The sequence below is a fragment of the Salvia hispanica genome, chromosome 4 (assembly GCF_029641045.1).
Source record: "Salvia hispanica isolate PSC_SH4W2 chromosome 4, Shi_PSC_v1, whole genome shotgun sequence".
Taxonomy (NCBI): Eukaryota; Viridiplantae; Streptophyta; class Magnoliopsida; order Lamiales; family Lamiaceae; genus Salvia; species Salvia hispanica.
In genome coordinates this window covers 58,674,356-58,700,527 of record NC_142695.1, presented here as the reverse complement: position 1 = coordinate 58,700,527, position 26,172 = coordinate 58,674,356, and the positions used below count along the sequence as shown (strand labels likewise).

The window sequence follows — 26,172 nt, the reverse complement described above, 5'->3', positions numbered from 1 at the left end:
TTCTTGAAGTTTTCAGGATAACATCTTCATTCCAACTAATTATAGATTATTCAAGAAATAAAGAGAGTAAATATACTAGAAATATCGTTGACTTTATAAAAACACATATTTTCGTGGAAACAAGATTTCAATTCCTTTTGTCACAAGTTATTCCTTTGATTAATTAATACTCCAACTTCACTAGATTTCCACTATATATCCATTTCATTTAATTCATCATCGCATCACATCTTGATCTCATTACATAAAAATCATCTCCCTCTAAACCCTCAATTCAAAACACACATACACACACCTCAATGGGCTCCAAAACAATATGCACATGTTGCATATTATTCTCTCTACTCTTTGCCTCTCCATTTGTCATTCTAATCACCCTATCCTATGTAGGTGTGAAGCCAAGATTCTACATTCAAGAACTCTACATTCCATCCCTCAACACTTCAAATTCTCCCACACTCAATCTTTCAAACCCCAACACTTCCATAATCATCGACCTCAAATTCAAGAGAGAGATCGCCTACGTCGGCCTCCGCTACGAAAACATCAACATCACCCTCTTCTACGGCCCCAACCGAACCTCCCTCGGCAGCGCCCTCATAGCCGGATTCAAGCAGGGCAAGAAGAAGAACGCCTGCCGCAGGGCTGTGGTGGACGCTCGAGGGCTGCCGTGGGAGGAGGCGTTTGCGAGGGTTTCGGGCGGGTCGGGAGTGGAGGTGGCGGTGGAGGTGGCTACAGGGTACATGCTGCGGCGGTGCAATGAGGATGATTGCTATTATACGGAGGCGAAGGAGGTGGTGGTGGCGGCGGATTTGGTGGTGGATGGCTCCGGTTTGGAGGTTTCTAAGAAGCCTACAAGACTTAAGAAGAAGAAAGTATTGGTTTGAACATTTATATTTGTACAAATGTTTTGATGAATAAATGGAGAATGGCATTTTATATCCTAATATTTGGATATTTATATTATTCTTGTATATATTGTGTTCGGATCGTCGACTACAACAGTACTTTGATATTGTCCTATTTTGGTCAAACCAACGTGGATTTGTTTTTGGGTCACTCCCAAAAGACCTCAAACTAATTGGGGTTGGACAAAAATCATATATTTCTTCCAACTTAATTCATACACCCGACGTGGGATAGGTTTGTACTCAACAATCGGTAACACTATTTTCTGATGGATTCTTTACTTACGGATGCATGAATGCAATCGCCCTTGTTAAACTCTGATTGAGAATCGCAATCAATTGTTCAAGTAATTAATTGTAAAAATGTTCCAACATTAGGATAGATAATGATTTATTGCTTTGAATGTACTAACTGACCTAATTTTTGGAGTCAAATTTGAAACAAATATGCCATGATTTTAAATGATCGAAAAGATTTGTTGGTAACCTTTTTTTACTTCAAGAAAGAGGGAGCAATGGAGTTTGATCTGAATTAGTTGATAACTTAAAAAATTAGGTATTTACAATTTATAATCGAAATTAGGAAAAATACTTAAATCTATCTGTAAATTGCCTAAATGACGTAGTTTGAGTTTTAAGAAAATGAAAAATGAAATTTTCCTTGTGACAAATTATATTCGATTATTACTATTCTCGTCTATAGGTGTTTCACACGATTCAATCCTATATTTTCCGATTAAATCTGAACATATACTGGTTAATTAGCTTATGACATTCCAATTTTTCAGCACATCAATTTTTTAGAAAATTTGGTGTGTGTTCGTGGAATTGTGGGTGTGTTCATTTACATTTGACTAAATTTTAAAACCCCAATTAACAATATGCGAAGTATCTTCTTCGGTTGATCTTTTTAGAATAAAAAATAACAATAACTATTTTAATATAAGGAAGTGTTTTATTCTATACGACATCAGCTTTTTTATTGACAATTTGACATAATCAATTTATTGAGTTCTCAATTCTAATATACAAGAATTAACAAAAGAGTAAATGTGCATACAATGGAGATATATATATGATATATCCACTCAATTTGGACATGATATATCCATTTAAAATGTGTGTCATTTTAAGTAGAATATCTCAAAATGGAAAATGGGTCATTTTAAATAAAATGGAAAGAGTATATAAATGTACCATAAACATGCTTTCAAACGGAATAGTGTGACGCGCATTCCGATCCACTTTCCCTCGTGTAGGGCATGCACACAAGGACATTTTCATGCTGAGTTGTGAATGCTCTTTATAAGTTCGATCATGACTTTTTAGTTCTTAATCGAGATCGCCCTACTGATGGGTATATGGCGATTTTCTTTGAGCTATTTAAGTTCAAAACGCTTTTAATTATAAAAAAGTTTAAATTTGCATGTTTATCTTTTTAAATTGCTAGATTGAATAAAGTCAAATGATTCCGCCGGAGCTTGATAAGCATAGAAGTGTTCTCCTTGACTTTAAGCCTTCTTAATTTTTATATGTTAATTGCATAGTAGTTTTGTTCTAACTTTCTTCATTCATATTAGATCTTAAAATTAAAAAGTGCTTAAATTTCCATTGACTTTCCTCAACACATATTTTCGTGGAAATTAGGTATACATTTCTTCTGTCACAAGTCTTATTAGTTAAATATAGGAGTATATCAAACTATTCCTTTGAACAACTAATACTCCAATTTACAATCTACTTATAAATACAACATACCTTCACTAGAATTCCTACATACATCCATTTAATTCATTCATCATCTCATCATATCTCAATAGTAAATACCAAAAATCCTCTCCCTCAATCCAATCCAATGTGCGCCAAAACTATATGCATTTGTGTCGCATTATTCATTCCAATCGTATGGTCTCTAATTGTGATACTAATCACCCTATCTTATGTAGGTGTGAAGCCAAGATTCTACATTCAAGAACTCTACATCCCATCACTCAACACTTCAAATTCTCCCACACTAAATTTCTCAAACCCCAACACTTCCATAATCGTCGACCTCAAATTCAAGAGAGAGATCGCCTACGTTGAAATCCGCTATGAAAACATCAACCTCACTCTCTTCTACGGCCCCAACCGGACCTCCTTAGGCAGCGCTGTCGTTGCCGGATTCAAGCAGGGCAGGAGGAAGGTGGCACGACGCAGGGCGGTGGTGGAAGCTCAAGGGCTTCCGTGGGAGGAGGCCTTTGAGAGGGTTTCGGGCGGGTCGGGAGTGGAGGTGGCGGTGGAGATGGCTACCGGATATAGGTTGCGGCGGTGCAATGAGGATGATTGCTATTATACGAAGGCGAAGGCGGTGGTGGTCGCGGCGGATTTGGTGGTGGATGGCTCCGGTTTGGAGGTTTCTAAGAAGCCTACAAGGCTTAAGAAAGTGAGGGTTTGAATAATTGAACCACTTAATTAGCACATTTTTAATTTTTTTCAATTAAGTATTTTTTTTAGTAAATTATAAGAAGGAGAAATACCATTTTATATCCCGATGTTTGAACATTTTGTATATTATTGTAACATTGTATATGTTGGAGTATAATTTTATTTGACTTTGACCAATACACGAGGCACACTACAACTATATCTTATTAGGATAAAAATTGGAGATACATAATGACTTTAGTGTTGGAAAGTAGCCAAGGTCCTTAAGTTAATGGTATACTCCTGTTAAATTTTTCCTTTTCTACGGTGTTTCCATTTTCGTATGGAACATCTTTTGAAGTGTATATAATTAATTTAGAACAACAAATTAACATCTTTGATAGAATAGAAAAATATATTTAATCCTTTTTTTTTGGTGCTTGGTATATTCACGATCCTAGTTAAGTTTTGATTAATTATTAAATTCTCATTTTTTTTACATATATTTTTTTTTAATTTGAAATTTGTGTGCTTTTTAATTTTACAGTATTGGGTTTTCGTTACATCAAATTATGGTAGTATATGATTATTAATTTATAATTTTTTGTCATTTCTATAAGATAAAGTTGATTTCTAGAGTTGTTATATTCAAGAGTATAATACTAGTATATTAATTTAAAATTTCAGTTTCAGATAAAAATTAATTATGTTTTTCAATGATATATATACACGGTGAGTGAGACATTGGATCTCATTTCCAATAATTCTAACTACGTGCAAGAGTTTAATTCCTAAAGAATTTGTTAAGTAAATGATTTATATTAATATATGCATTCACCCATACACAAATAACTAGCCAGCAGGGCCCAATATATATAATTCGTTTTTCCACTCTTAACAAAAAATGGTCGTTGACTTTGATTCCTTTCTATCAAATTTTGCCATAGATTAGTTGACTCATTCATATGGCTTAAGATTAACTTATTTTAAGATCATCCAAGATAAAATAAAACTAATCATAAGTGACATTAATTATCACAAGATTAAGTATAATTAGGCTCTATGTATCCATCATATCATGTATATATACTACTAAACTAGAGAAACCATAGCAATATTCTTCTCTTCTTAGAAGGAAAATATATGGGGCTCAAGGGTTTTTTCTGCATATGTTATTGTTCACTAAGTGTGCTCTTGATCGCCGGTTTTATTACCATAATGACCCTCAATCTCGTCGGCCTCAAACCAAGACTCTACATAGAAGAGTTGTACATTCCAGCCCTCAATAATTACACAAGGTACAACACCACAAGCCTCAACACCTCTATTTTTATGGACCTAAAGTTCAATAGAGTTTTGGCCATGGTTGCCCTAAGCTACCAAGATGTCAACATTACTATTTTTTACAACTCCACCGGCTACTTCGCCACGATCCCGAAATTCGACCAAGGCGGGAAGAGGACGGCCCATCGGAAAGTAGTCGTGGAGGCTCGTACGATGCCTTGGGAGGATGCGTTCGAAAAGGTTTCCGGTGGCTCCACGGTGGTCTTCACGGTGGTGGTAGCCACGAGGTATAGGCTCGAGCGGTGCGATTACGAGGGTGATTGCAGCTACACAAGGCCAAAGACCCTAATTGTTGAAGGTGATGTGTGGGTGGATGGATTTGGTGAGAAAGTTTCTAGTAAACCTATAAGACTCCATTGATCATGTAACATATTAATTGTCCATGGTACAAACTCATATCTAATGACATATTGATACGAGCACATATTTATTAATTAGTTAGTTTTGATTCAACTTATATTTCTCGTATTTGATTAAATATATTAGATTTGATTTAGGATATTCTTGTATCCCCACATATTATAAATATGTGTGGAGTATCCATAGCATTCAATCAATAAGAATATCATTATTATTTGTCGTTCTTCTCCAAAGAGAGAAAACTGTCGTGCTCGACGGGCACTCGCCCGCGACAGATATTTATCGATCGCCGATCTACGGACGCCGATCAACCCGATAGAGGTTTATCCTATCACCTATGTAATTAAATTTTTTACATAAGTATTTGTCGTTATTACATTTACTTGAATATTTTAAATAAGCACTCTCTTCGTCCGCCATTAAGAGTCTCGTTGACTTTTCTGTACTCAGTTTTATAAAACTGATAATAAATAGTTAAAGTTGAGAAATGATAAAGTAAAATAGGAAATAATGTAGAGAAGAGTCTTCATTGTATTATTGTCTCTCTTACTTTACAATTTATCCACTTTATATATTATCATTTTTATAAAACGAATGCAGAAAAGTCAACGAGACTTCTAATGGCTGAGTGAGGGAGTCCTATTTTGTTGTTATTACATTTTCTTAGAATTGTTGCGTTAAATATTTTAAGTCGAAGAAACTATACTAGAATATATCAAAGACGAAAAATATAATTAGAAAACACCGTTGACTTTACTACACCAATATTTTCGTGGAAACTAGGATCAATTTCTTCTGTCACAAGTCCTATTAGTTATATTATCATCAAGTTATTCCTTTCAATAATTAATTCTCCAAATTACATCAATAAATACAACAACATTTCCTATGTACATCAATTTCATCACCTCATCACATCTCAATGGCTGCCAAAGCTACATGCGTATGCTGCACATTGTTCATCTCTCTATTCTTTGTCTCTCCATTTGTCATTCTAATCACCCTAGCTCTTTTAAATGCGAACCCAAAATTCTACATTCAAGAACTCTACATCCCATCCCTCAACACTTCAAATTCTCTCACACACAATCTTTCAAACCCCAACACTTCCATAATCATCGACCTCAAATTCAAGAGAGAGGTCGCCTCCGACCCACTCCACTACGAAAACATCAACATCACCCTCTCCTACGGCCCCAACCGGACATCCGTGGGCAGCAGTGTCGTCGCTGGATTCTCCCAGGGCAAGAAGAAGAAGACGGCCCGCCGCAGGGCGGTGGTGGACGCTCGCGGGCTGCCGTGGGAGGAGGCCTTTGAGAGGGTTTCGGGCGGGTCGGGAGTGGAGGTGGGGGTGGAGGTGGCTACTGGATATGTACTGCGGCGGTGCGATGAACACAATTGCTATTATACGAAGACGAAGGCGGTGGTGGTGGCGGCGGATTTGGTGGTGGATGGCTCCGGTGTGGAGGTTTCTAAGAAGGCTACAAGACTTAAGAATGTATTGGTTTGAACATTTTTATCTGTACAAATGTTTCAAAATTTATATAGTGAATGGTTTCTCAATTAATTAAGTTAATGAATAAAAGGAGAAATGCCATTTTATATACTAATATTTGGACATTTTTATAAATTACTCGCGCCGTCCCCGATTAAGAGTCACACTTTTCCATTTCGGTCCGTCTCCGATTAAGAGTCAAACTTCATTTTTACCATAAATAGTAAGTAGGTCCCACATTCCACTGACTCACTAAACCAATATAAAAAAGTGGGTCTCACATTCAACCAACTTTTCTTTATTTTATGTAATCTTTAGTACTAGTATATACTAGAATCGATTATTGATCGACAACACTATTTTCTGATGGATTCTTTACGTACGGATGCATGAATGCATTCGTCCTAGTTAAATTCGGATTGAGATTTGCGATCAACTCTTCAACGCAGGGACGGATCCAGAAATTTTTAGTAACAGGGGCAAAAATATATATGAAGAAAATTTAAATATTCAAGAAGGGGCAATTAATAGAAGATTAATAAAAAAAATGTTATTGCAAGTTATATTTATATATAAGTAGGTAAATGTGAGCAGGGGCATTTGCCCCATCTAGCAATAAGCTAGATCCGTCATTGTCTTCAAGTAATGTAACACCCCGACTCTTTGCCAACTTTTGGTTGGCTCGAAAGGATTTCAAGAGTTTGAAGGAATTTTTATCATTGGTCTTTTCGTTAATTATTGAAGATTTTTAATCAAGCGCCCAACTTCTTTTTCGTTTAAGTACTGACTACACAACAAACGTGGAGGGAGTTCATGGTCGATAAGAATAAAAAAATACAAATCTTGGGCTTAGCATTTTACCAATCAAATGAATACTTCATCTTTTTGTGTGAGCCCAATTGTCTTGAGAAGCCTTTTTCACCAAATTATTTATTCTTTGGGCCTATCAATCATAAGGATTTAAAACAAGAGAAAGCCCTGAGTCAAAAGAAAAAATTCCGTTGAGCCCAATACATCAAAATACTACTCCCTCCGTCCCATAAAAGATGTCACATTTATGGGATGACAAGAGATTTTAAGTTGTTTTTATGTGTATTAGGTGGAAAGAGAAAATATAATATTTATATTATTGTGAGAGATATTTTTTCTAAAAATTAAAATCTGACATCTTTAATAAGACAAATCAAAAAAGGAAAGTGAGACATCTTTTATGAGGCGTAGAGAGTAGTACTTATTTTTAGCCCAAGTATTCCTCCTTCACAATGATTGACGACTCTTCTTCTCAAACTGCAAATCAATGGTCACATTATTAATCAGCCTTTTAAATCCAATTAGTCTTTCCCCACACACGGTTACGGCTAGGGATGTCAGTGTAGCCCGCAACCCGTGGGCTGGCCCGAATCACCCGCCAAATTTATAGGGGTCAGAGCTGGAAATTTCTAGCCCGATAAAATTAAAACCCGATTAGCCTGCACCCGATTAACCGCAACCCGTTAGGGTCAGACCCAAAAACCCGATGGGCTGGCCCAAAAATCCGATAAAAATTCTATTTTTCATTTTAACTCCTAATTCGACACTTCATTGATTAATTTTATAATATACATAAATAAAAAAAATAATTTTCCACTTTATATTAAATAACAATTATACATTGATTTTTATTAATATAATTGATAAATAAATTAAAAACTTTAAATTCACTAAAAAAATATTTAAATTTCTAAAACATATATAAAATTTCACGAAATATCTAAAATATTAGTATTTGATTATGTTTATGATTGAGATTAAGCATATATCTCAAATTTATCATAGTTAAATGAATTACATTTTATGAATATTACTAATTTTCATCATTATTTATGCAAATGATCGCACATTAGTCTTATCGGTAGCAGCCCGATTAACCCACTGAGCTAGCACAAAACCCAAGCTTTTAGGGTTAGGGTTAAACTTTTATAACCAGAAAAAGTGTTTTAAATTTGTTTTAATAAGCAAAATAGGCTTTTAAGTTATAAAAAAGGGGTTTAAATTTGTATATTTTTCTTTTAAATTGCTAGATTAATAGTAGTACAAGTAAATGATTCCGCCGGAACTTGAGAATCATAGAAGTGTTCTCGTTGACTTGAGCCTTCTTAATTTTTACATATTTTTAGCTTTTATATTCTGATTGGATTTAGAAATTAAAAAGTGTATAAACCACCATTGACTTTCCCAAACACATTTTTTCGTGGAAATTAGGTATATATTCTTCTCTCACAAGTCTTATTAGTTTTATACATCAAATTATTCCTTTGAATATTACTTGCAATTTACAATCTTCTTATAAAAACAACAATACCTTCACTAGATTTCCTACACTTATCCATTTCATTTATTCATCATCATCTCAATAGTAAATACCAAAATTCCTCTCTCAATCCAATCCAATGTGCGCCAAACATATATGGATTTGCATCATATTATCCTTTCCACTCGTCTTCTCTCTAATTGTGATACTAACCACCCTAGCCTATGTAGGTGTGAAGCCAAGATTCTACATTGAAGAACTCTACATTCCATCCCTCAACACTTCAAATTCTCACACACACAATTTTTCAAACCCCAACACTTCAATAATCATCGACCTCAAATTCAAGAGAGAGATCGCCTACGTTGAAATCCGGTACGAAAAAATCAACGTCACTCTCTTCTACGGCCCCAACCGGAGCTCCGGAGCCATAGGCAGCACCGTCGTCGCCGGTTTCTTCCAAGGAAGGAAGAAGAAGGCCCGCCGCAGGGCAGTGGTGGATGCTCGAGGACTGCCGTGGGAGGAGGCCTTTGAGAGGGTTTCGGGCGGGTCGACAGTGGAGGTGGCAGTGGAGGTGTCTACAGGATATAGGCTGCGGCGGTGCAATGAGGACGATTGCTATTATACGGGTATAAAGGCGGTGGTGGTGGCGGCGGATTTGGTGGTGGATGGCTCCGGTGTGGAGGTTTCTAAGAAGGCTACAAGACTCAAGAAAGTAATGGTTTGAACATTTTCATTTGTACAAATGTTTTCAAGTGATATAGTGAATGAGTTACTAAATCAAGTTGATAAATAAAAGAAACACCATTTTATAAAAACAACAATATTTCATCCCTATATAAAAATCAAACACAGACGGATTACCAACAAACAAGGTAGTCAGAAAAAAAAAAAAAATTACCGACAGACACCAATCCGTAGGTATTACCGTCGAACGTCTCCATCAGTAATACTCCAACAGCAGTAAACCATGTAGGGCTGGCATCGGCGTTTGGAACGGCATTTTACTGCCAGTCGACGTCGTTGGTCAAAAATTGTGACAGGATATTATTAGCTGTTTTTTTTTACATCGACACCTTTGTCGGATTTTCAGCGTTTACCAACGGAAATATACGTCGGTAAGCCCCCTTTCTGTTGAGTCTGTTAGCTACATCCTCGATTGAGCACCGATGCATCAGCTCCATGAACCGGCACTGTTTAAAAAAACTGAAAAGAGTTACAGAACTGCATTTGAGACAGAGTTAGTCCATTTTCTCAATAATCTATACTATACACATAAATCCTAATCTTGAACAATTCACTTACCTATTTCAGTGCAAAACCAGAGATCTAACTTCACATATTTTCACATCCTAAATTCTGCAGTTTAGCAAAATTGCGTACGTGTAAGCAAAGCTACGAGTAGCACAGCCACAGAAACTAAAGAAACTAAACATGATTCTTGAACTATCAATGATGTCTATTGCTTGAAAAAGTAACAGAACAGTATAAGTAAGAAGAGATGAAACCATTACCAATCAAGATGAGATGATTCCCCATCCTCTTTGTGCTAGTTCGAAGTGCGCTTCCCATAATTCCAATACGAAAACGGAGAAAAATGAGGCAATCCCAACCCGACCCCATTCTCTGTTTTCTCAACTTCCGTACACTCATTCGCCTCCAGCAAGGTATCCACATCCCGCCAGAACTTGATGATGTTGAGGCTCTCTTCTTCTGTCGATCTCTGCAGAACAATCCGAGAAGCATACCCTTTCTTCCTCATCTGCACACACAATTCCACGGGATTATTCGCAGTGAGTGTAACCATGTACAGCCAGCCCTTATCCGACAAAAGCTCGTCCGCGACCGGCAGTATCCTATCGATAACACGCCTCCCATCCTCTCCCCCGGCCCAGGAAGAGGCGATTCCGCGGCAGCCAACCTCCGCATCCGGAGTCGGCACGTAAGGTGGATTCACCAGCATCACGTCCACACTTCTGGCCAAGCGCTTCTCCAGCCCCGATGCAATATCCGTGTGCACGACCTCCGCAGAGCACCCGTGCGCGGCTAGTGTTTCGCGCGTCACTGCGGTGGCGTGGGGGTTTATGTCCGTTGCAATGTAGTACGAGCCAGAGCACTCTTTCTCGAGCAGCAGAGCGAGTGAAGTGATGACATAGCCACTACCGCAGCCGATTTCCATACAAATCGACGGGCGATGGTCGATTAAGCTAGCTCTATCGGCTAGCAATGCATCTACCAGTGCAAACGAATCATCACATGGATCGTAAACCTCAGGGTGTGAACTCACGAGCTGAATTCGAGCTATGTTTTGGCGCATTGTGCATAAATCTAGGGACAAAATTCACTGAAACAGAGACGAAATCGGAATCAAGCTATATTTCAGAAACTAACGGAATCAACGCAGACAAACATTGCAATAGAAATTAAAACAAACAAGAGCATCGATCTTTATTCAAAACCACTGAACTCACGAGCTGAATTCGAGCTATGTTGGAGCGCGCATTGTGCATAAATCTAGAGAAAAATTCACTGAAACAGAGACGAAATCAGAACTGAAAGCTATACTATTTCGGAAACTAACGGAATCAACGTGAACAAACATTGCAATAGGAATAAAAACAAGCAAAAGCATCGATCTTTATTCAAAACACACACCTACGTTTCAATTTTGATTCAAATTAGCAGAAGATATGTATCCAATAGCAGCACCGAAAAAATGATGGATTTCTGTCGAAGTACATTTCAGCGGGAGAGATAGAAAGAGATGAATTACCGGCGAGGATGAGATGGGCTGCCGTTTATCTGAACGAATTGCGCCGCCGCTACGGTGGATTGCTGGATTTGGGGACTAGGGCTTGTGATTTTTGATTTGGGAATTGTATTGAATTTGGGGAAGAGGTTAATAGCTTAATGGAGTATTTTCAATTCTTTTCACTTTTATATTTACTTTTTTTGTATTTTAAATACTCAGTTATGAGTTAAAAATACTGAATCAAAATTAATAGGAGATTTAAATACTAAAAATACTGAATCAAAATTAATAGGAGATTAAAGAGTGTATTTTTTTAAAAAGATTCCTACTAGGACAACAATTTTAATGAAATAGTTGGCATAAGAGTTGAATTTAAGTCTCATTTTAAATTTGTAATCAGTGTGTTAAATTGTACAAACGCTAGCAATAATTGAAATTGAACCGATGCTTGCCACGGCCGACACACTCGATGCTCGAGTATCGAGCGATCGCACATACTGAACTGATGCTTGCTACAATCAACGTGCTCAATGTTAGAGTGTCCAACATCGAACAATAGTTTAAATTTCAACCGATTCCCACCATGCTCGACACGAGCACGCTTCAAGCACGTACGTTGTCGATGCTCAAATCTGAGTCGACATATACGGTGGTGGATACTTTTGGTCTATCATTTTTCCCTATGTTACATGTACAGATTTTAGTCCATAGTATTACACAATTTACGTATCTACAATAGACACATCAAAAATAGCCAAATTTCACTACTCCAAATTCCAAAATCTTTATTTCTTTACACAAAAAACACACTCAATTCAATCTCACAACCTTAAATATGAATTATTTAGTCTGTCTCGTACTTTCTAATTTAGAATATACGAGAAAATCTAAATAATTCATAGTTTTAAGGGACGGATTATTTCAATCTAACAACCTTCTCATCCACCTCCTCCCCCGACCCATCCACGCTCACAACCCCGGCTGCCACCACCACCTTCCTCTTCATATACGCCCCGCACCGCCGCAGCTTCACCGCCATCGCCACCTCCACCGCGACGTCCACCGTCAGCCCCCTCGCTATCCTGTCGAACGCCTCATCCCACGGCATCCCCCGCGTCTGCAGCACCGCGGTCTTCCTCGCCGTCTTCATCATCCCCTGGTAGAACCCGGCCACGGCGCCCTCCGCCACCGCGGCGCCGCCGTAGGAGAGGGTGAGGTTGACCGCCTGGTAGCGGAGGCCGTTGAGGGGCATCCGGTTCTCGAGGCGGAGGTCGATGAAGACGAAGGTGTTGAGGCGCGTGGCGTTGGAGGGCACCGCCGTGTTGATCGCCGGGATGTAGAGGTCCTCGACGGAGATTCTCGGGTTGTGGGTTTTCAGGCTGAGGGAGATTAGGGTGATGGGGAGGACTAGGACGATGAGGCATGTCCAGATGCAGCAGCAGCAGCAGCAGCCTGCGGTGCCGCCGTCACTCATTGATCTTTTTTGTGTAGGAGTTTATGTTTAACTTGTGTAAACTGTGGTGGGGTGAGTGTTTATATATACTTTCTCCGTCCCACGGTAGGAGTCACATTTAGTGAGGACACAGATTTTGATAAATGAAAAGAAAAGTGAGTTGAATAAGTTAGGGAACTATGGATCCCACTTGTATATATTAGTTTTATACCGTCAGTCCCGAAACAGAAGTCTTATTTAGTTATGGCACAAGTTTTAAGAAATGTAAAGAAAAGTGGGCTGAATAAGTTAGTGGAATATGAGATCCACTTGTATATATTACTCCCTCCGTCCCACAATAGGAGTCACTCTTATTGTGGGCACGAGTTTTAAGAAATGTTAAGAATAGTTGGTTTGAAAAGTTAGTGAAATATGAGTCTCACTTTTTTATATTGATTTTATAATAAAATGTGAAGGAAGTGAGGTAGTGAAATGTGAGACCTACTTACTATTTATGATGAAAATGAAGTGTGACTCTTATTGTAGGACGGACTAACATGACAAAGTGTGACTCTTATTGTGAGACGGAGGGAGTAGTTTTTTTAACAAAATGTGAGTGGAATAATTGGTGTAATGTGGGGTCTACTTACCATTTATAATAAGAGTGAAATATGACTTTTATTGTGAGACGATTCAAAATGGTAAAATAAGACACTTATTATAGGAATGAAGGAGTATAAAATTTTGCGATTTTATAGACTCGGTGAAAGTGTATTGATCGAGTAAAATTTGGTTTAATACTTTAATTAGATTCAACGTGCCGTGAGTTTGACATTGAGGTTGTTGGGTTTTGCTTTTTGAATTGACAATACTACTAATATGTTTACCATAAGTTCATAACAAATAAAGTCGATTGGTACACTTCAGAAGTTTATTTTCATAATGTTTCTACTTTCTATTGATAAAATGTATAGTTTTATGCATTGAAATAAAGAATTGGAAAAACTTGACGGTGATGTTATTGATGATTTTGCTTCCCAAATTAAAGACAAGCGGATCTAGATCATTTAAACAATAATTTGATCCTTGTTTAATGTTTTGTTGCAAAATTTTAAAAATATATTAAAGCCATACGGTCATGCAAGCATCAATATAAACTATAGTACTACTAAATTAATTGGTATCAAACAACAACATTATTTATGACGATGTGATAAAATTGTTATTACAATGTACTCTTGGAAATGGTGTGACAGCTTAAGCAAAAAAAAATAGTGTGACAGCTTATTGAAAAAAAATAGTGTGAAAGCAAATAATAAATTCCATCTCCGCCGTCCGTTTGTTTCTTATCCTAAAATCCACATCTTAAATAAAATAAATTGTAGTACAAATGATAACATGAAACAAAAATTCAAGTATAGCTTCCTATCTAATTATTCAAACGCCTAATTTATTAATTCGCAATAAAAATATTATTTCTCAATTGGAACATGTTAATTTTAACTAAAAATTTATTTATTTTAAACTTACATGTCCTATTAATCACACTCAAGGTATGAATATGATAACTATAAGAACGTTGTACATTGATCGGGTTTTACCGAACACGTAATGTACAGTCCTTGGAAATATCCGAGCACAACGAGCATGAAAAGGGTAGTCAGAAACGTCGAAGAAATGGTGTACTTAGCGACTACTTTCCAAGCAGAGTGTCGAGGTTCTTGGATTTTTTTCGGCATATATATTCCCATCAACATCAGAGAAATGGTGCTGTAAATTTGGTGGAAAATATGTAGTGATATTGTCACTAATATCTAAGTAACAACCTCAACTCTAGCGTTGGATTTAGTTAAGAAAGTTTTACCTTAGTTGTTGCTTATTCTTTAGATGTCTTTGGAAAATGCCTATGGAGAAAATGACATAAATGTTTTATTAATTGGCCCAAACATAGGTGAAGTTTTGTGGAACAGCGCAACGAAATTTCGTGTAAATTGTGTAAGCATAATGCAATAGTTAAAACTAGTTATTGTTTTTATATCTGGATAGAAACTCATATTGAAAAGACCCATTTAATTATTAAAAAAAAGTCATCTTCATATTGTAAAGATAAAAATAGTTGTAAAAACTTTGGCTCAAAGTAAAAATTTCCCTTAATTAACGAATTTAAAACCAAATTAACAGTTGTTGCTCCATTTCGTCAAAAATATGAATGGCCTTCTCTTTTTCATTTTTTTATAATAAAATAAACTTTATTCTTCTTTAATAATAATCGAATTATCTTTTCTATACATCTCTTTTATATTTTTTTACTATTAATTTTGCATTAAACTCTCGGTTTATTACCAATCATCTTCATGGTGAACATTGAATAAGAGATAAAATAGACAGAGTAACCCATTTTAATATTTTATGTTATACTTCCTATCTTAAATGGCTATTCATACTACTACTATAGTACTATGTAACAAATTACATATATTTTATATCTTTTGCTCGCGGGGCAGCACAGTTCATTCCGGACGGACAGAGTTGCACAAAGTGTAATGCAAAAAATTACTATTATGTACTACCTACGTATTACTCCCTCCGTCCCACATAATTTTACACAGTTTAACTTGGCGCGGGTTTTAAGAAATATAATAGAAAGTGAATTGAAAAAGTCAGTTGGATGTGAGTCATACTTTTAAAGTATTGGTTTTATAATAAAATGTGAGTAGGAATGAGTTAGTGGAATATGAGGTCCAATACCAAAAATGGTAAAGGTGAAATGGGTAAAATTATATGAGACGGACTAAAATGAAATACTGGGTAAAATTATGTGGGACGGAGGGAGTATAACATTTTATACAATTATAATTGATTGGATATACTCCCTCCGTCCCCGATTAAAAGTCACACTTTTCCATTTTGATCCGTTCCCAATTAAGAGTCACACTTCATTTTTACCATAAATAGTAAGTAGGTCCCACATTCCACTTACTCAATCCACTCACATTTTATTATAAAACCAATATAAAAAATGGGTCCCACATTCTATTAACTTTTTCAACCAAGTTTTCTTTACATGTCTTAAAACTCGTCCTCAGTCAAAGTGTGACTGCTAATCGGGGACGGAGGGAGTATCACGTATTAATATATCACATCAAATAAACTTCATTTGTTTGGTACAATAAATTACAGACTTCAATTCCTAATTACCTATCTCTACCTCTGACAAATAATCTCTCACATGGCTGGAGACAGTGGGGTCTTCACCTTTCTAGCAGGTGGAGGCTTAGTGACGATACTTGGCGTAGTCACTTTCCTCGTTCAGCAAACCGTCCACCTCCCCGGGCCCTCCTGCTACCTCGAACAGCTCTACGTCCCAGCGCTCGACATCTCGAACGCCGCGCCGCCGCCGCCGCAAAACACCACCAACTCCACCACCACCAACCCCTTCCTCTTCTTCGTCCTCGGCCTCGAGAACAACCTTCAGATCCGCAGCATATCGTACGGCGACGTCGCCCTCGCCTTTTTCTATGGCCGCAAGGCCGTGGCCAACTACACCGTCCCCGGCTTTGACCAGGGCGTGATGGCCACGGACCACCGCCGCGACGTGGTGGAGACGCGCGGCCTGCCGTGGGGGGACGCGGTCGGGACTGTCTCGGCGGGCGGCACGGTGGGGTTCCGGGTGGAGCTGGCGGCGCAGCCGAGGTTTAAGGTGTTGTTTTGGTATTCCAAGGAGAAGAAGGTGAGGATTCTGGCTGACGTGGTTGTGGATGGCACGGGTTTTAAAGTTGGGGGAGATGATGTCAGGATGCGTAAGCTGAGTGACTCAGCTGCTTCGGGGAGTGGGATTAGTGTTATGGTGTTGTTTATGACGCTTTCCGTTACCTATTATTTGCATTTTCCATTTTAATTTTAAGTATTGGTGGTCAGGTGCGGCGGACCCCATCTGACCGTCCGAATGGCTTAATCGTTCTTTAGGGTCGAGTCGATAAACACTGTAAACGCCTATTTGTACAAATATATTGTTTCTCAATATTACGGTTTTACTTTTGTTTATGAAACTTTTCGTAACCTATTATTCGAATTTATCATTCCAATTTCACGCTATGGTGGATTTAGAGGGGCGGGTCCGCTGGAAGGCGTTACAGATCCCACCCGATCGCTAGAAGGGCTTAATTGTAGTTTAAATTAAGTCGAAAAATACTATACCCACCCTGTTTGTACAGATATATTATTTTTCAATACTAGCCAAACATGATGCATGACATCAGGGTTTCGCTTTTGGTTATGACACTTATAGTTACCAATATTATTTGCATTTTCCATTTTAGGTTCAAGCTAGCGGATTTAAGAGGTGAGAGGATGCGTTAAATCACGCGGGATTGCTCAGAGGGATTAATATTTCATTAAGATTAAGGCGAAAAGCAACATGACCAACTGAAAGGCTTCATTGTTCTTTAGGGACGAGTCGATAAACACCATGAACGCTTGTTTGTACAAATGTAGTGTTTTTCAACCTTATGACTTTGTTTTTGTTTATACTTTTCATTACCTATTATTCGAATTTACGATTCCGACTTTAAGCTGTGGCGGATTTAGAGGGGCGAGACTGCCGGAAGGTGTTGCAGATCCCACCATATCGCTAGAAGGGCTTTATTGTAATTTTAAATTAAGTAAAATATACTCTGACCACCCTGTTTGTACGGATATATTTATTTTCAATACTTGCCAAACCTGATGTATAGGGTTCCGCTTTTGGTTATGACGCTTTCAGTTATATTATGTGCACTTTCCATTTTTGTTTCGTGCCGTGGCGGATTTAGGGGTGAGAGAATGCGTCAAATATCACGGGATTGTTAGTAGAAATTAATTGCTCATTAGGATTAAGCAAAATGCATCAGGACCACCCCGATTGTACATATATATTGTTTTCCAGTATTTGTCAAATATGACGCAAGAAATTAGGATTTTAGTTTGGTATATGACTCTTTTCATTACCTATTAATTGCATCTTTTTATAAATAATATTTGTCGTAAATTAAAAAATACATTAACCTATATATTAAAAATATATTGACCTACAATAGTAAATTATGATGAATAATTTTAGACATCCTACTCAGGTCAAGAATTCAAATTTAATTGTATCACAATTTAAAGTATTACATTTATTACATTCTAAAAATCATTAAAGGAGTAATAATTATTTACAGATATTACAGATTTTATACACATAGACCATAAAAATACATGGTACTACTATATTCGCTTCGCAAAAATGAAAGATTCCATTGGTAAATTAAATTTCGCATTTAATTTCTCTATGTATCTTTTCAGACATTTCTCAACGGAAGGTTTAGCACCGAAGCTCCTTTCTTATTCAGCGAAAGCATCTTTTGCTTCCAATCTCCATTTCTATTGTAAGATTATTTCCTTAATCCTTTTAATTTGTGCTTGCCAAGCTAGATTCACAGAAATTTCTATTTTTTTTTTGTTTATTTCCGTATATATGTGATCGATAACTTGTGGAATGTGAATTCCTTATTTTGGTTCGAATCAATGTGGAATTTCAGATTGGATTTTTAGGTGAAGTTTAAGTATACATTTTCAGTTTTGTAGTTAATTCCATGTGGTTTTTGAAAACTTCAATTTTATTTGTATTTTGTTGATGTAGTTTTGTTACTGATGTTTGCCCTCATTATTTACAGATTTGTTTTTGGTTATTTGTGCTAAGAAAATTCTATTATTTGAAGGTTTATACCTGATGTGAAAAACTTGGAGAAGTTTTGAAAGGTGTAAGCATTCATTAGGGTTTAGTATGTTGCAAAAGCTTTTGATATACTGAGATTTATGTGCTTTTTGAGCTCACTGATATTAGCTCTAATTTGTGTTGATTTTTCTACTGGCCTTAGGAATCAGGCAGTCTCTGTTGATATTCGGTGTGATGGACGTACGCAATGGTAGCTCACAGAAGGCGAAGGCTTCCAAGTGTCGCAGGGACTTCTTTAGTGAATTACCAGACCCAATCCTCGAACATATCCTGTCCTTTCTTCCTTTGAAAGATGCTATTAAAACAGCCTTTCTTCGAAGATTTGGTGACCTGTGGCGCGGGATCAGAGTTCTTGACTTCAATAGCTGTTACTACCATTATAATGATGGGCCTGACCACGACACGGATCACTTTAATGAGATATTTACAAATGTAATCCGCCGTGTTTTGGACCTGCATGACAGCTCTACACTAGATAGAGTAAGCCTCAGGTTCTGCTTTCGTCTCACTTACACGAGAGAGGAGCCACAAGATCCTGATTCAGATCATATTGTGGAGTGGGAGGAGCGTACATCAGCTGAAATTGAGAGGCTGATTCGCTATGCTATTAGTAGGAAAGTCAAAGTTTTGGAACTTGACTTAAATGGGGACGAGTTTGTGGAGTCCTGGGATGCCTACAGTCTCCCTGCTGATGTCTTGAGAAGTGACGACATAACATATCTTAAGCTGGTTGCCTTCGATATGACATCCTGCAATGGGATAGGTTTGACGTCATTAAAAGCCCTAGTTCTCCATAATGTTGCACTAAGTGATGAAGTAATGGAAGCCATTCTCCTTCATTGCCCCGCACTTGAAGATCTCACCCTTGCTCTTTGTTTTGGCTTTGAAGTGGTTAAATGTGAAAACCCGAAACTTAAGAAGCTTATGCTTTCCTTAGACATGAAAAACAATATTGTTGATATCTACTGTCCTTATGTGTTGTCCTTCGACTTATCCGGCTCAGCAGAACAAATGTCGTTGATGAATGCCTCGTCGGCAGTCGACGCTTCCATTTGCATTTGTCACTTACTTTTGAGTCTAAAGAAGCAAAGTGGTAGTTTTTTCTTGCTTATGAACTCATTTGCCAAGTGCAAGACTTTCAGCTTGTGCACATGGAGTATTATGGTACGTTTGATTTTACGAGCTTTTAGTCATTGTTTCATTGTATTGCACGTTTGATTTTACGAACTATATATGTTAACCCGAGCTTGTCTTTTTTGGTCTTATGTCGATTTGTTTTGATGAAGCGCTTTAGATATAATGCAAGACTTGCACTATTTAAAGAGCTATTTTGACTCGGCATGAGTTTAATGAAATTGTTTGACTACGTGTCTGATTTTTAGTATTAATTTTATAAGTGGAAAAAAATAAATGATTCTTTAAATTGCGGACAGAGGGAGTATGAGGCAAATATTCATGATATTTCACTTTGTGCAGATGATGTGTGCGTGGAACATAACCGTGCCAGGCTCTCGCCATCCCCCTCGCCCATCCTTTCAGTGGGAGAAATTAACGCTGAAACTCGGCCTAACGAAATGGCACCTCGCGGGGCTTGCTGAACTTTTCAAAAACTCTCCATCTCTGGAAACACTCTCCATTCACATCTACCCTGGCTACCATGACACATTTGAGGTACCGAATTCGCCCTTTCCTTTCTACGGTTTATTACCATCGACAATGCCTCATTTACGCGGTAATGTATAATCTTGCAGAGGGTATTGCCATGGTGGATTAAATATCAATTGCGCGGAGAAAACTTCTGGGACTACCAGGAAGCAACACTTCCGTGTCTCGAGACCATCGCGGTGTTTGGGCATGTAGACGACCCGTATGTGATCAAGATGGTCGGGTTCCTGCTGAAGCATGCCACGTCGTTGCTGAAACTCGTGGTGTCCGCCAATCAATCTTTGAGAGGGACAGAGAAATACTGGAACGTTGGGGAGGACGCTGACAGCCCCCAATACTCGGCTGTGCAGCTTCAAGAGCTCGCGGAGAAGCTTGGTTCATTGCCCAGAGCCTCCCGAAAAGCAATTATATATTTCTGTTAAAAGTTGTCAAAAATTTACTTATTTTGACAAGTTTTCTACATTTTTCCATTTTTGTGCAGATGATGATCTTGTTGTTTGTAGATGTGTGCATTTCATATTAATTTTGATTTGTATGTAGGTAACTAGGGTATCAACAATGAATGTTTGTTGGTCCGTCTCAGCAGCTTCGCGCGGGAAATGGGATTAGGGTTTTGGTGTTGTTTACAATGCTTTTGTTTATGACACATTCTGTTCCCTATTAATTATTCGAATTTACCATTCCAATTTAAAGCTATGGCGGATTTTGGGGGGCGGGACTGAGGGTGTAATAGATCCCATCGGATCGCTAGAAGGGCTTAATTGTAATTTAAAATTAAGTTGAAAAATACTATGACCACCCCGTTTGTACGGATGTATTGTTTTCAATACTTGCCAAACATGATGTATGAGATTTTTGTTTATGACACATTCTGTTCCCTATTAATTATGCGAATTTACCATTCCAATTTATAGCTATGGCGGATTTTGAGGGGCGGGACTGCGGGAGGGTGTAATAGATCCCATCGGATCGCTATAAGGGCTTAATGTAATTTAAAATTAAGACAAAAATTACGATGACCACCCCGTTTGTACGGATATATTGTTTTTAATACTTGCCAAACATGATGTATGAGATTAGGATTTCACTTTTGGTTATGACACTTTTAGTAACCTATTATTTGCATTTCCCATTTTAATACAAATAGCAAATTGACTAATATATTATGCTTTTGATATTACAGTTTTGCTTTTGTTTATGACACTTTCCGTTATCTATTATTCAATTTATCATTCCAATTTCAAGCTATGGCAAATACATTGACCTATAATAGTAAATTATGATTAATATTTGTAGACATTCTACTACTCTAGTCAAGAATTCAAATTTGATTGTGTTTCACTATCTAAAGTTGTAGTACTACATTTATTATATTCTAATCATGATTAATGGTGTAATCATTATTTACATATCATTATAAAGTTTACAAAAAAGGATTCCTTTGCTAAAAAAATTTGGCATTTAATTTTATTTATCTTTTCAAATATTTAATCAAACATTGTTTAGGGTTCACCATTACATGCTGTTCAGCTCAATCGCCGTAAGCAACTGTTGCTCTTCAATCTACATTTTTATTGTAAAAATCATGTTAATTTATGCTCGCTGGAATTCACAGATGTTTCTATTTTCGTTTATTTTTGTATAAATGTGATCGTTTATTTATGGACAGTGAATTATTTTATTTGGTTCAAATTCCTCATTCGATTATACTGATCGGATTTTTAGGTGAAATTTATGGATAGATTTTCGGTTTATAAGTTATTTCCATGTAGATTTAATTTGGCGATTTCACTTCTATTTGATTTTGTTGATTTAATTTTGTTGCTTATATTTGCCCGCATTATTTGCAGATTTGTTTTTATTTTTATGTTGAGAAAAATTCTATTATTTGATTTACTGATTTTTATGTGCTTTGTTCAGTGTGATGATGTCATACTGAAATAGGATTATAAATGTGTTTTGATTTTTCTATTGGGCTTAGGAATAAGGGCAGTCTCTGTTGATACTCGGTGTGATGGAAGTGCACAATGGTAGATCGAAGAAGGCGAAGACGGATGATTCTAAGCGTCGCATGGACTACTTTAGTGAATTGCCAGACCCAATCATCGAACATATCCTATCGTACCTTCCACTAAAAGAGGCTATTCAAACTGTCCTCCTTCGAAGATTCGGTAAGCTGTGGCGTGGAATCCGAGTTCTCGACTTTAATAGCTGTTCTTACCACAACTGTGATGACCCTGACCACGGCCGTGATTTATTCAATGAGAAATTTACGAATGTCATTCGTCGTGTATTGGACCTTCATAACAACTCTACACTAGACAGAGTAAGTCTCAGGTTCTGCTTTCGTCTCACTTATACGAGAGAAGAGCCACAAGAGCCTGATCTAGCTGATTTTGTGGAATGGGAGGCGCGTGCATCAGTTGAAATCGAGAACTTGATTCGCTGTGCTATGAGCAGGAAAGTGAAAGTATTGGATCTTGATTTGAACGAGGACGAGCTTGTGGAGCCCTAGGAGCTTGTAAAGCTCCCTGATGTCTTAAGAAGTGATGACTTACTGTATCTTAAGCTGGCTGCGTTCGACATGAAATCTTGTAACGTTATAGATTTGAAGTCACTAAAAACCTTAGTGCTCAATAATGTTTCACTAACTGATGAAGATATGAAAGCCATTCTCCTTCATTGCCCCGTCCTTGAAGATCTCTCCCTCGCTCGTTGTCATGGCTTTGAAGCGGTTAGATGCAATAGCCCGAAACTTAAGAAGTTGCAGCTTGCCTTAGACAGGAGAAGCATTCCTGCAATTGTCTACTGCCCTTACGTGTTGTCATTACACTTATCCGGCACAGTAAAACGCATTGGGTTGATGAATGCCTCGTCTGTAGTCGATGCTTCCATTTGCATTTGTCGCTTACGTTCGAGTCTAAAGAAACAATGCAGCAAATTTTTGTTCCTTGTAAAACAGTTTGCCAAGTGCAAGACTTTCAGCCTGTGCACATGGAGTATTATGGTACGTTTGATTTTACGAGCTTTCTGTCACTGTTTCGATGATTATCTGCATTTGGTGTTGATGTCATTCGAGTTTTAGTTCAACAAACTATCGCCTCGTCTCATATAAGTTAACCCGAGCCTGTCTTTTTTGGCATTTGTCGAGTTTGTATTGCAAGAAGATGTTGCTTCGTATATTAGTATCCCGTCTCGTTTGTTTCTCCATTTCAACGGGAAAAAACTATATACTAATGCTAGATCTGTATGATGCAAATATTCATTTTTCTTGCAGTTTATGATCTAAAATTCACTTTGTGCAGATGATGTGCATGTGGAACGCAACCGTGCCTGGCTCTCGTCCTCGCCCTCGCCCACCCTTTCAGTGGGAGAATTTAACGCTGAAACTCGGCCTAACGAAATGGCACCTCGCAGGGCTTTCTGAACTTTTCAAAAACTCTCCATCTCTGGAGACACTGTCCATTTACATCTACCCTGGCTACCATGATAGATTCAAGGTACCGAAATTCGCCCTTTCCTTTCTATGGTTATTACCATTGACAGCGCCTAATTTACACGGTATAATCTTGCAGAGGAAAGTGCCAGGGTGGATTAAACACTTGGTTGGTGGAGAAAATTTCTGGGACTCCCAGGAAGCGGCATTGCCATGTCTCGAAACCATCACGGTGTTTGGGCACGTAGACGACCCCTATGTGATCGAGATGGTCGGGTTTCTGCTGAAGCATGCCACTTCGTTGCAGAAACTTGTGGTCTCTGCCAATCATTCCTTGAGAGGGACCTATAAGTACCGGCACGTTGGGGAGGATGACGCCGACAGCCCCCAATACTCGGACGGGCAGCTGCACGAGCTCGCACGGAAGCTTGGTTCGTTGCCTAGAGCCTCCCGTGAAGCAGTCATATATTTCTGTTGAAACTTGTACACATATATTGTAAATCAGTAGTACTCCCTCCGTCCCGGATAATTCGGGTCACTTTGACCGGGCACGGATTTTAAGAATTGTAATGGAAAGTGGGTTGAAAAAGTTAGTGGAATGTGGGTCCTACCTTTATATATTAGTTTTATAATAAAATATGAGTAGGAATGAGTTAGTGGAATATGGGGTCCACTACCAAAAATGGTAAAAGTGAAGTGGGACAAATTATGTGGGACGGACCGAAATGGAAAACTGAGACGAATTATCTGGGACGGAGGGAGTATTTGTTATGATGCAAGAGATTAGGGTTTTGTTTTCGTACATGACTCTTTTAGTTACCTATTAATCAGATAAGATAAATATTTGTAGACATCCTACTCTGGTTAAGAATTAAAATTTAATTGTGTTTCGGATCTAGGGGCGAGGCTGTTCGGAAAGCCTAAGTTTTCTCTTGAATCGAGCCGAAAATAGCATATCCGCCCCCTCCGTGGTGTGTAGAAATATTTTTTTCAATAAATGACATATAAGGTAGAGTAGTCTAATGGTTTGTGTGTTGATTTTTACATAGGAGGCCTAAGGTCAACCCTCAACAAGAGCATACTTTTTTCATTTATTACTTTTTTTTAGTTTATCAATTCATATTTCTTTCTTATCATCAAAATAATACCTTTAAATACTTTATAAAATCTAAACTTTTACTAATTTGCATATATTATGTTGTTATATTTATTCTTTAGTTAAAATCATTTTTAATCTTGTGTTATTGTTTTTTAGTCCTAAAGTACTTATAATTTGTAATTCATGCATCTTAATTATTCTCTATGTAACAAAATAAACATTTAAATATTTTTGAAATCTAAATATTTATTGCTCTACTTATATCACTTTGTATATAATATTTACGATGATTCTGAATGTAGTATATAATATTTAAAATAATTTTATATTTTTAAATGAATAATACATATTTGCAAGCTAATGCATGTCAATATTTTATTAACGAAGCTAGTGCTACTTAAATATTAATATAATATAATATTATTTATTTTATTATTAAAAATAATGTCAAATTAAATATTTAATATTTAAAAATTAAATTTCGCCCCGTCATTTTCCGGGTCTAGATCCGCCACTTTAAAGTACTATATTTCTTAAATTCTAATCTTAATTAATGGAGCAATAAATATTTACATATCATTATAAATTTTACATACATAAACAATAAATATATGTTACTCCAATGCTAAAATAAATTTCGAAAAAAAAAAAAGATTCCATTGCAATAATAAATTCATATATACTGTATATCTTTTCAAACATTTAATCGCTGGCGGGATAACACTGTTTAGGGCTCAGCATTTCTGCATCTTTGTTGTTCAGCTCAATCGCTTTCGATCTTCATTTTCATTGTAAAATTCCTTTGCTTAATCCTGTTAATTTATGCTTGCTGGAATTCACAGATCGATGTTTCTATTTTTCGTTTATATTTTTATTTATGGACAGTGAATGCCTTATTTGGTTCAAACACTACAGATTCCTCATTCGATTATTCTGATCGGATTTTTAGGTGAAATATATGGATAGATTTTCAGTTTATAAGTTGTTTCCATGTAGATTTAATTTGGCGATTTCACTTCTATTTGTATTTTGTTGATGTAGTTTTGTTACTTATATTTGCCCGCATTATTTGCAGATTTGTTTTTATTTTTTTTATTTTGAGAAAATTCTATTACTACTCTATTTGTTTTCAAAACATGGCGATGTTTTAAAAGGTGTAAGAGATGGAATGGAATTTAGATAGGAATGGAATGGATCCATTCTTGTGCTTGGAAATCTCAAGGAATA

General features: G+C 37.2%; 10 protein-coding genes across 15 annotated transcripts; 8 read left to right on the top strand and 2 right to left on the bottom strand.

Moving 5' to 3' along the window:
- The first annotated feature begins 245 nt into the window (after positions 1 to 245).
- LOC125195607 (protein NDR1-like) lies at positions 246 to 887 on the top strand. The gene has a single exon (XM_048093740.2). It carries the CDS (start codon positions 300 to 302, stop codon positions 885 to 887), a length of 588 nt encoding a protein of 195 aa, XP_047949697.2. The 5' UTR covers positions 246 to 299.
- A 1,775-nt stretch (positions 888 to 2,662) lies between these two features.
- On the top strand, positions 2,663 to 3,512 carry LOC125191880 (protein NDR1-like). Its single transcript, XM_048089307.2, has one exon. It carries the CDS (start codon positions 2,764 to 2,766, stop codon positions 3,343 to 3,345), a length of 582 nt encoding a protein of 193 aa, XP_047945264.2. The 5' UTR covers positions 2,663 to 2,763; the 3' UTR covers positions 3,346 to 3,512.
- Positions 3,513 to 4,532: 1,020 nt separating this feature from the next.
- Positions 4,533 to 5,018, top strand: LOC125195606 (uncharacterized). Its single transcript, XM_048093739.2, has one exon. It carries the CDS (start codon positions 4,533 to 4,535, stop codon positions 5,016 to 5,018), a length of 486 nt encoding a protein of 161 aa, XP_047949696.2.
- A 922-nt stretch (positions 5,019 to 5,940) lies between these two features.
- Positions 5,941 to 6,528, top strand: LOC125195605 (uncharacterized). The gene has a single exon (XM_048093738.2). The coding sequence runs from the start codon at positions 5,941 to 5,943 to the stop codon at positions 6,526 to 6,528; it is 588 nt and encodes a 195-aa protein (XP_047949695.2).
- Positions 6,529 to 8,867: 2,339 nt separating this feature from the next.
- Positions 8,868 to 9,608, top strand: LOC125195603 (uncharacterized). The gene has a single exon (XM_048093737.2). The coding sequence runs from the start codon at positions 8,943 to 8,945 to the stop codon at positions 9,528 to 9,530; it is 588 nt and encodes a 195-aa protein (XP_047949694.2). The 5' UTR covers positions 8,868 to 8,942; the 3' UTR covers positions 9,531 to 9,608.
- LOC125192527 (S-adenosyl-L-methionine-dependent methyltransferases superfamily protein) lies at positions 9,589 to 11,697 on the bottom strand. 6 transcript variants are annotated; one of them, XR_007171421.2, is made up of 5 exons: positions 11,577 to 11,697; positions 11,275 to 11,332; positions 10,318 to 11,147; positions 10,109 to 10,162; positions 9,589 to 9,996 (listed from the first exon to the last, which is right to left on the bottom strand). XR_007171421.2 is itself a non-coding variant. In XM_048090128.2 (3 exons), exon 2 carries the CDS (start codon positions 11,118 to 11,120, stop codon positions 10,353 to 10,355), a length of 768 nt encoding a protein of 255 aa, XP_047946085.1. In that variant the 5' UTR covers positions 11,121 to 11,147; positions 11,577 to 11,697; the 3' UTR covers positions 9,589 to 10,009; positions 10,318 to 10,352. The 6 variants fall into 6 exon arrangements, 2 of the variants coding, with proteins under 2 accessions (XP_047946085.1, XP_047946083.1); XR_007171423.2 differs by lacking the exon at positions 11,275 to 11,332 and having other exon boundaries at positions 9,589 to 10,027; XR_007171422.2 differs by lacking the exon at positions 11,275 to 11,332 and having other exon boundaries at positions 9,589 to 10,009.
- A 774-nt stretch (positions 11,698 to 12,471) lies between these two features.
- On the bottom strand, positions 12,472 to 13,032 carry LOC125195602 (uncharacterized). The gene has a single exon (XM_048093735.2). It carries the CDS (start codon positions 13,027 to 13,029, stop codon positions 12,472 to 12,474), a length of 558 nt encoding a protein of 185 aa, XP_047949692.1. The 5' UTR covers positions 13,030 to 13,032.
- Positions 13,033 to 16,209: 3,177 nt separating this feature from the next.
- Positions 16,210 to 16,902, top strand: LOC148929735 (protein NDR1-like). The gene has a single exon (XM_089057326.1). The coding sequence runs from the start codon at positions 16,217 to 16,219 to the stop codon at positions 16,883 to 16,885; it is 669 nt and encodes a 222-aa protein (XP_088913452.1). The 5' UTR covers positions 16,210 to 16,216; the 3' UTR covers positions 16,886 to 16,902.
- A 2,017-nt stretch (positions 16,903 to 18,919) lies between these two features.
- LOC148929734 (F-box/LRR-repeat protein At3g03360-like) lies at positions 18,920 to 20,832 on the top strand. Its single transcript, XM_089057004.1, has 3 exons — positions 18,920 to 19,909; positions 20,222 to 20,416; positions 20,497 to 20,832. Exons 1-3 carry the CDS (start codon positions 18,920 to 18,922, stop codon positions 20,830 to 20,832), a joined length of 1,521 nt encoding a protein of 506 aa, XP_088913130.1.
- Positions 20,833 to 22,994: 2,162 nt separating this feature from the next.
- On the top strand, positions 22,995 to 24,324 carry LOC148929733 (putative F-box/LRR-repeat protein At3g18150). Its single transcript, XM_089057003.1, has 2 exons — positions 22,995 to 23,417; positions 23,716 to 24,324. Exons 1-2 carry the CDS (start codon positions 22,995 to 22,997, stop codon positions 24,322 to 24,324), a joined length of 1,032 nt encoding a protein of 343 aa, XP_088913129.1.
- The last annotated feature ends 1,848 nt before the right edge of the window (positions 24,325 to 26,172 follow it).

Coding starts and splice junctions, on each gene's coding strand:
- LOC148929734 (XM_089057004.1), top strand. CDS start 18,920: ATGGACGTACGCAATGGTAGCTCACAGAAGGCGAAGGCTTCCAAGTGT. Junction 19,910..20,221: donor TGTGCACATGGAGTATTATG/GTACGTTTGATT, acceptor CACTTTGTGCAG/ATGATGTGTGCGTGGAACAT. Junction 20,417..20,496: donor GCTACCATGACACATTTGAG/GTACCGAATTCG, acceptor ATAATCTTGCAG/AGGGTATTGCCATGGTGGAT.
- LOC125192527 (XM_048090128.2), bottom strand. CDS start 11,120: ATGCGCCAAAACATAGCTCGAATTCAGCTCGTGAGTTCACACCCTGAG.
- LOC148929733 (XM_089057003.1), top strand. CDS start 22,995: ATGAAATCTTGTAACGTTATAGATTTGAAGTCACTAAAAACCTTAGTG. Junction 23,418..23,715: donor TGTGCACATGGAGTATTATG/GTACGTTTGATT, acceptor CACTTTGTGCAG/ATGATGTGCATGTGGAACGC.
- LOC148929735 (XM_089057326.1), top strand. CDS start 16,217: ATGGCTGGAGACAGTGGGGTCTTCACCTTTCTAGCAGGTGGAGGCTTA.
- LOC125195606 (XM_048093739.2), top strand. CDS start 4,533: ATGACCCTCAATCTCGTCGGCCTCAAACCAAGACTCTACATAGAAGAG.
- LOC125195602 (XM_048093735.2), bottom strand. CDS start 13,029: ATGAGTGACGGCGGCACCGCAGGCTGCTGCTGCTGCTGCTGCATCTGG.
- LOC125195603 (XM_048093737.2), top strand. CDS start 8,943: ATGTGCGCCAAACATATATGGATTTGCATCATATTATCCTTTCCACTC.
- LOC125195607 (XM_048093740.2), top strand. CDS start 300: ATGGGCTCCAAAACAATATGCACATGTTGCATATTATTCTCTCTACTC.
- LOC125191880 (XM_048089307.2), top strand. CDS start 2,764: ATGTGCGCCAAAACTATATGCATTTGTGTCGCATTATTCATTCCAATC.
- LOC125195605 (XM_048093738.2), top strand. CDS start 5,941: ATGGCTGCCAAAGCTACATGCGTATGCTGCACATTGTTCATCTCTCTA.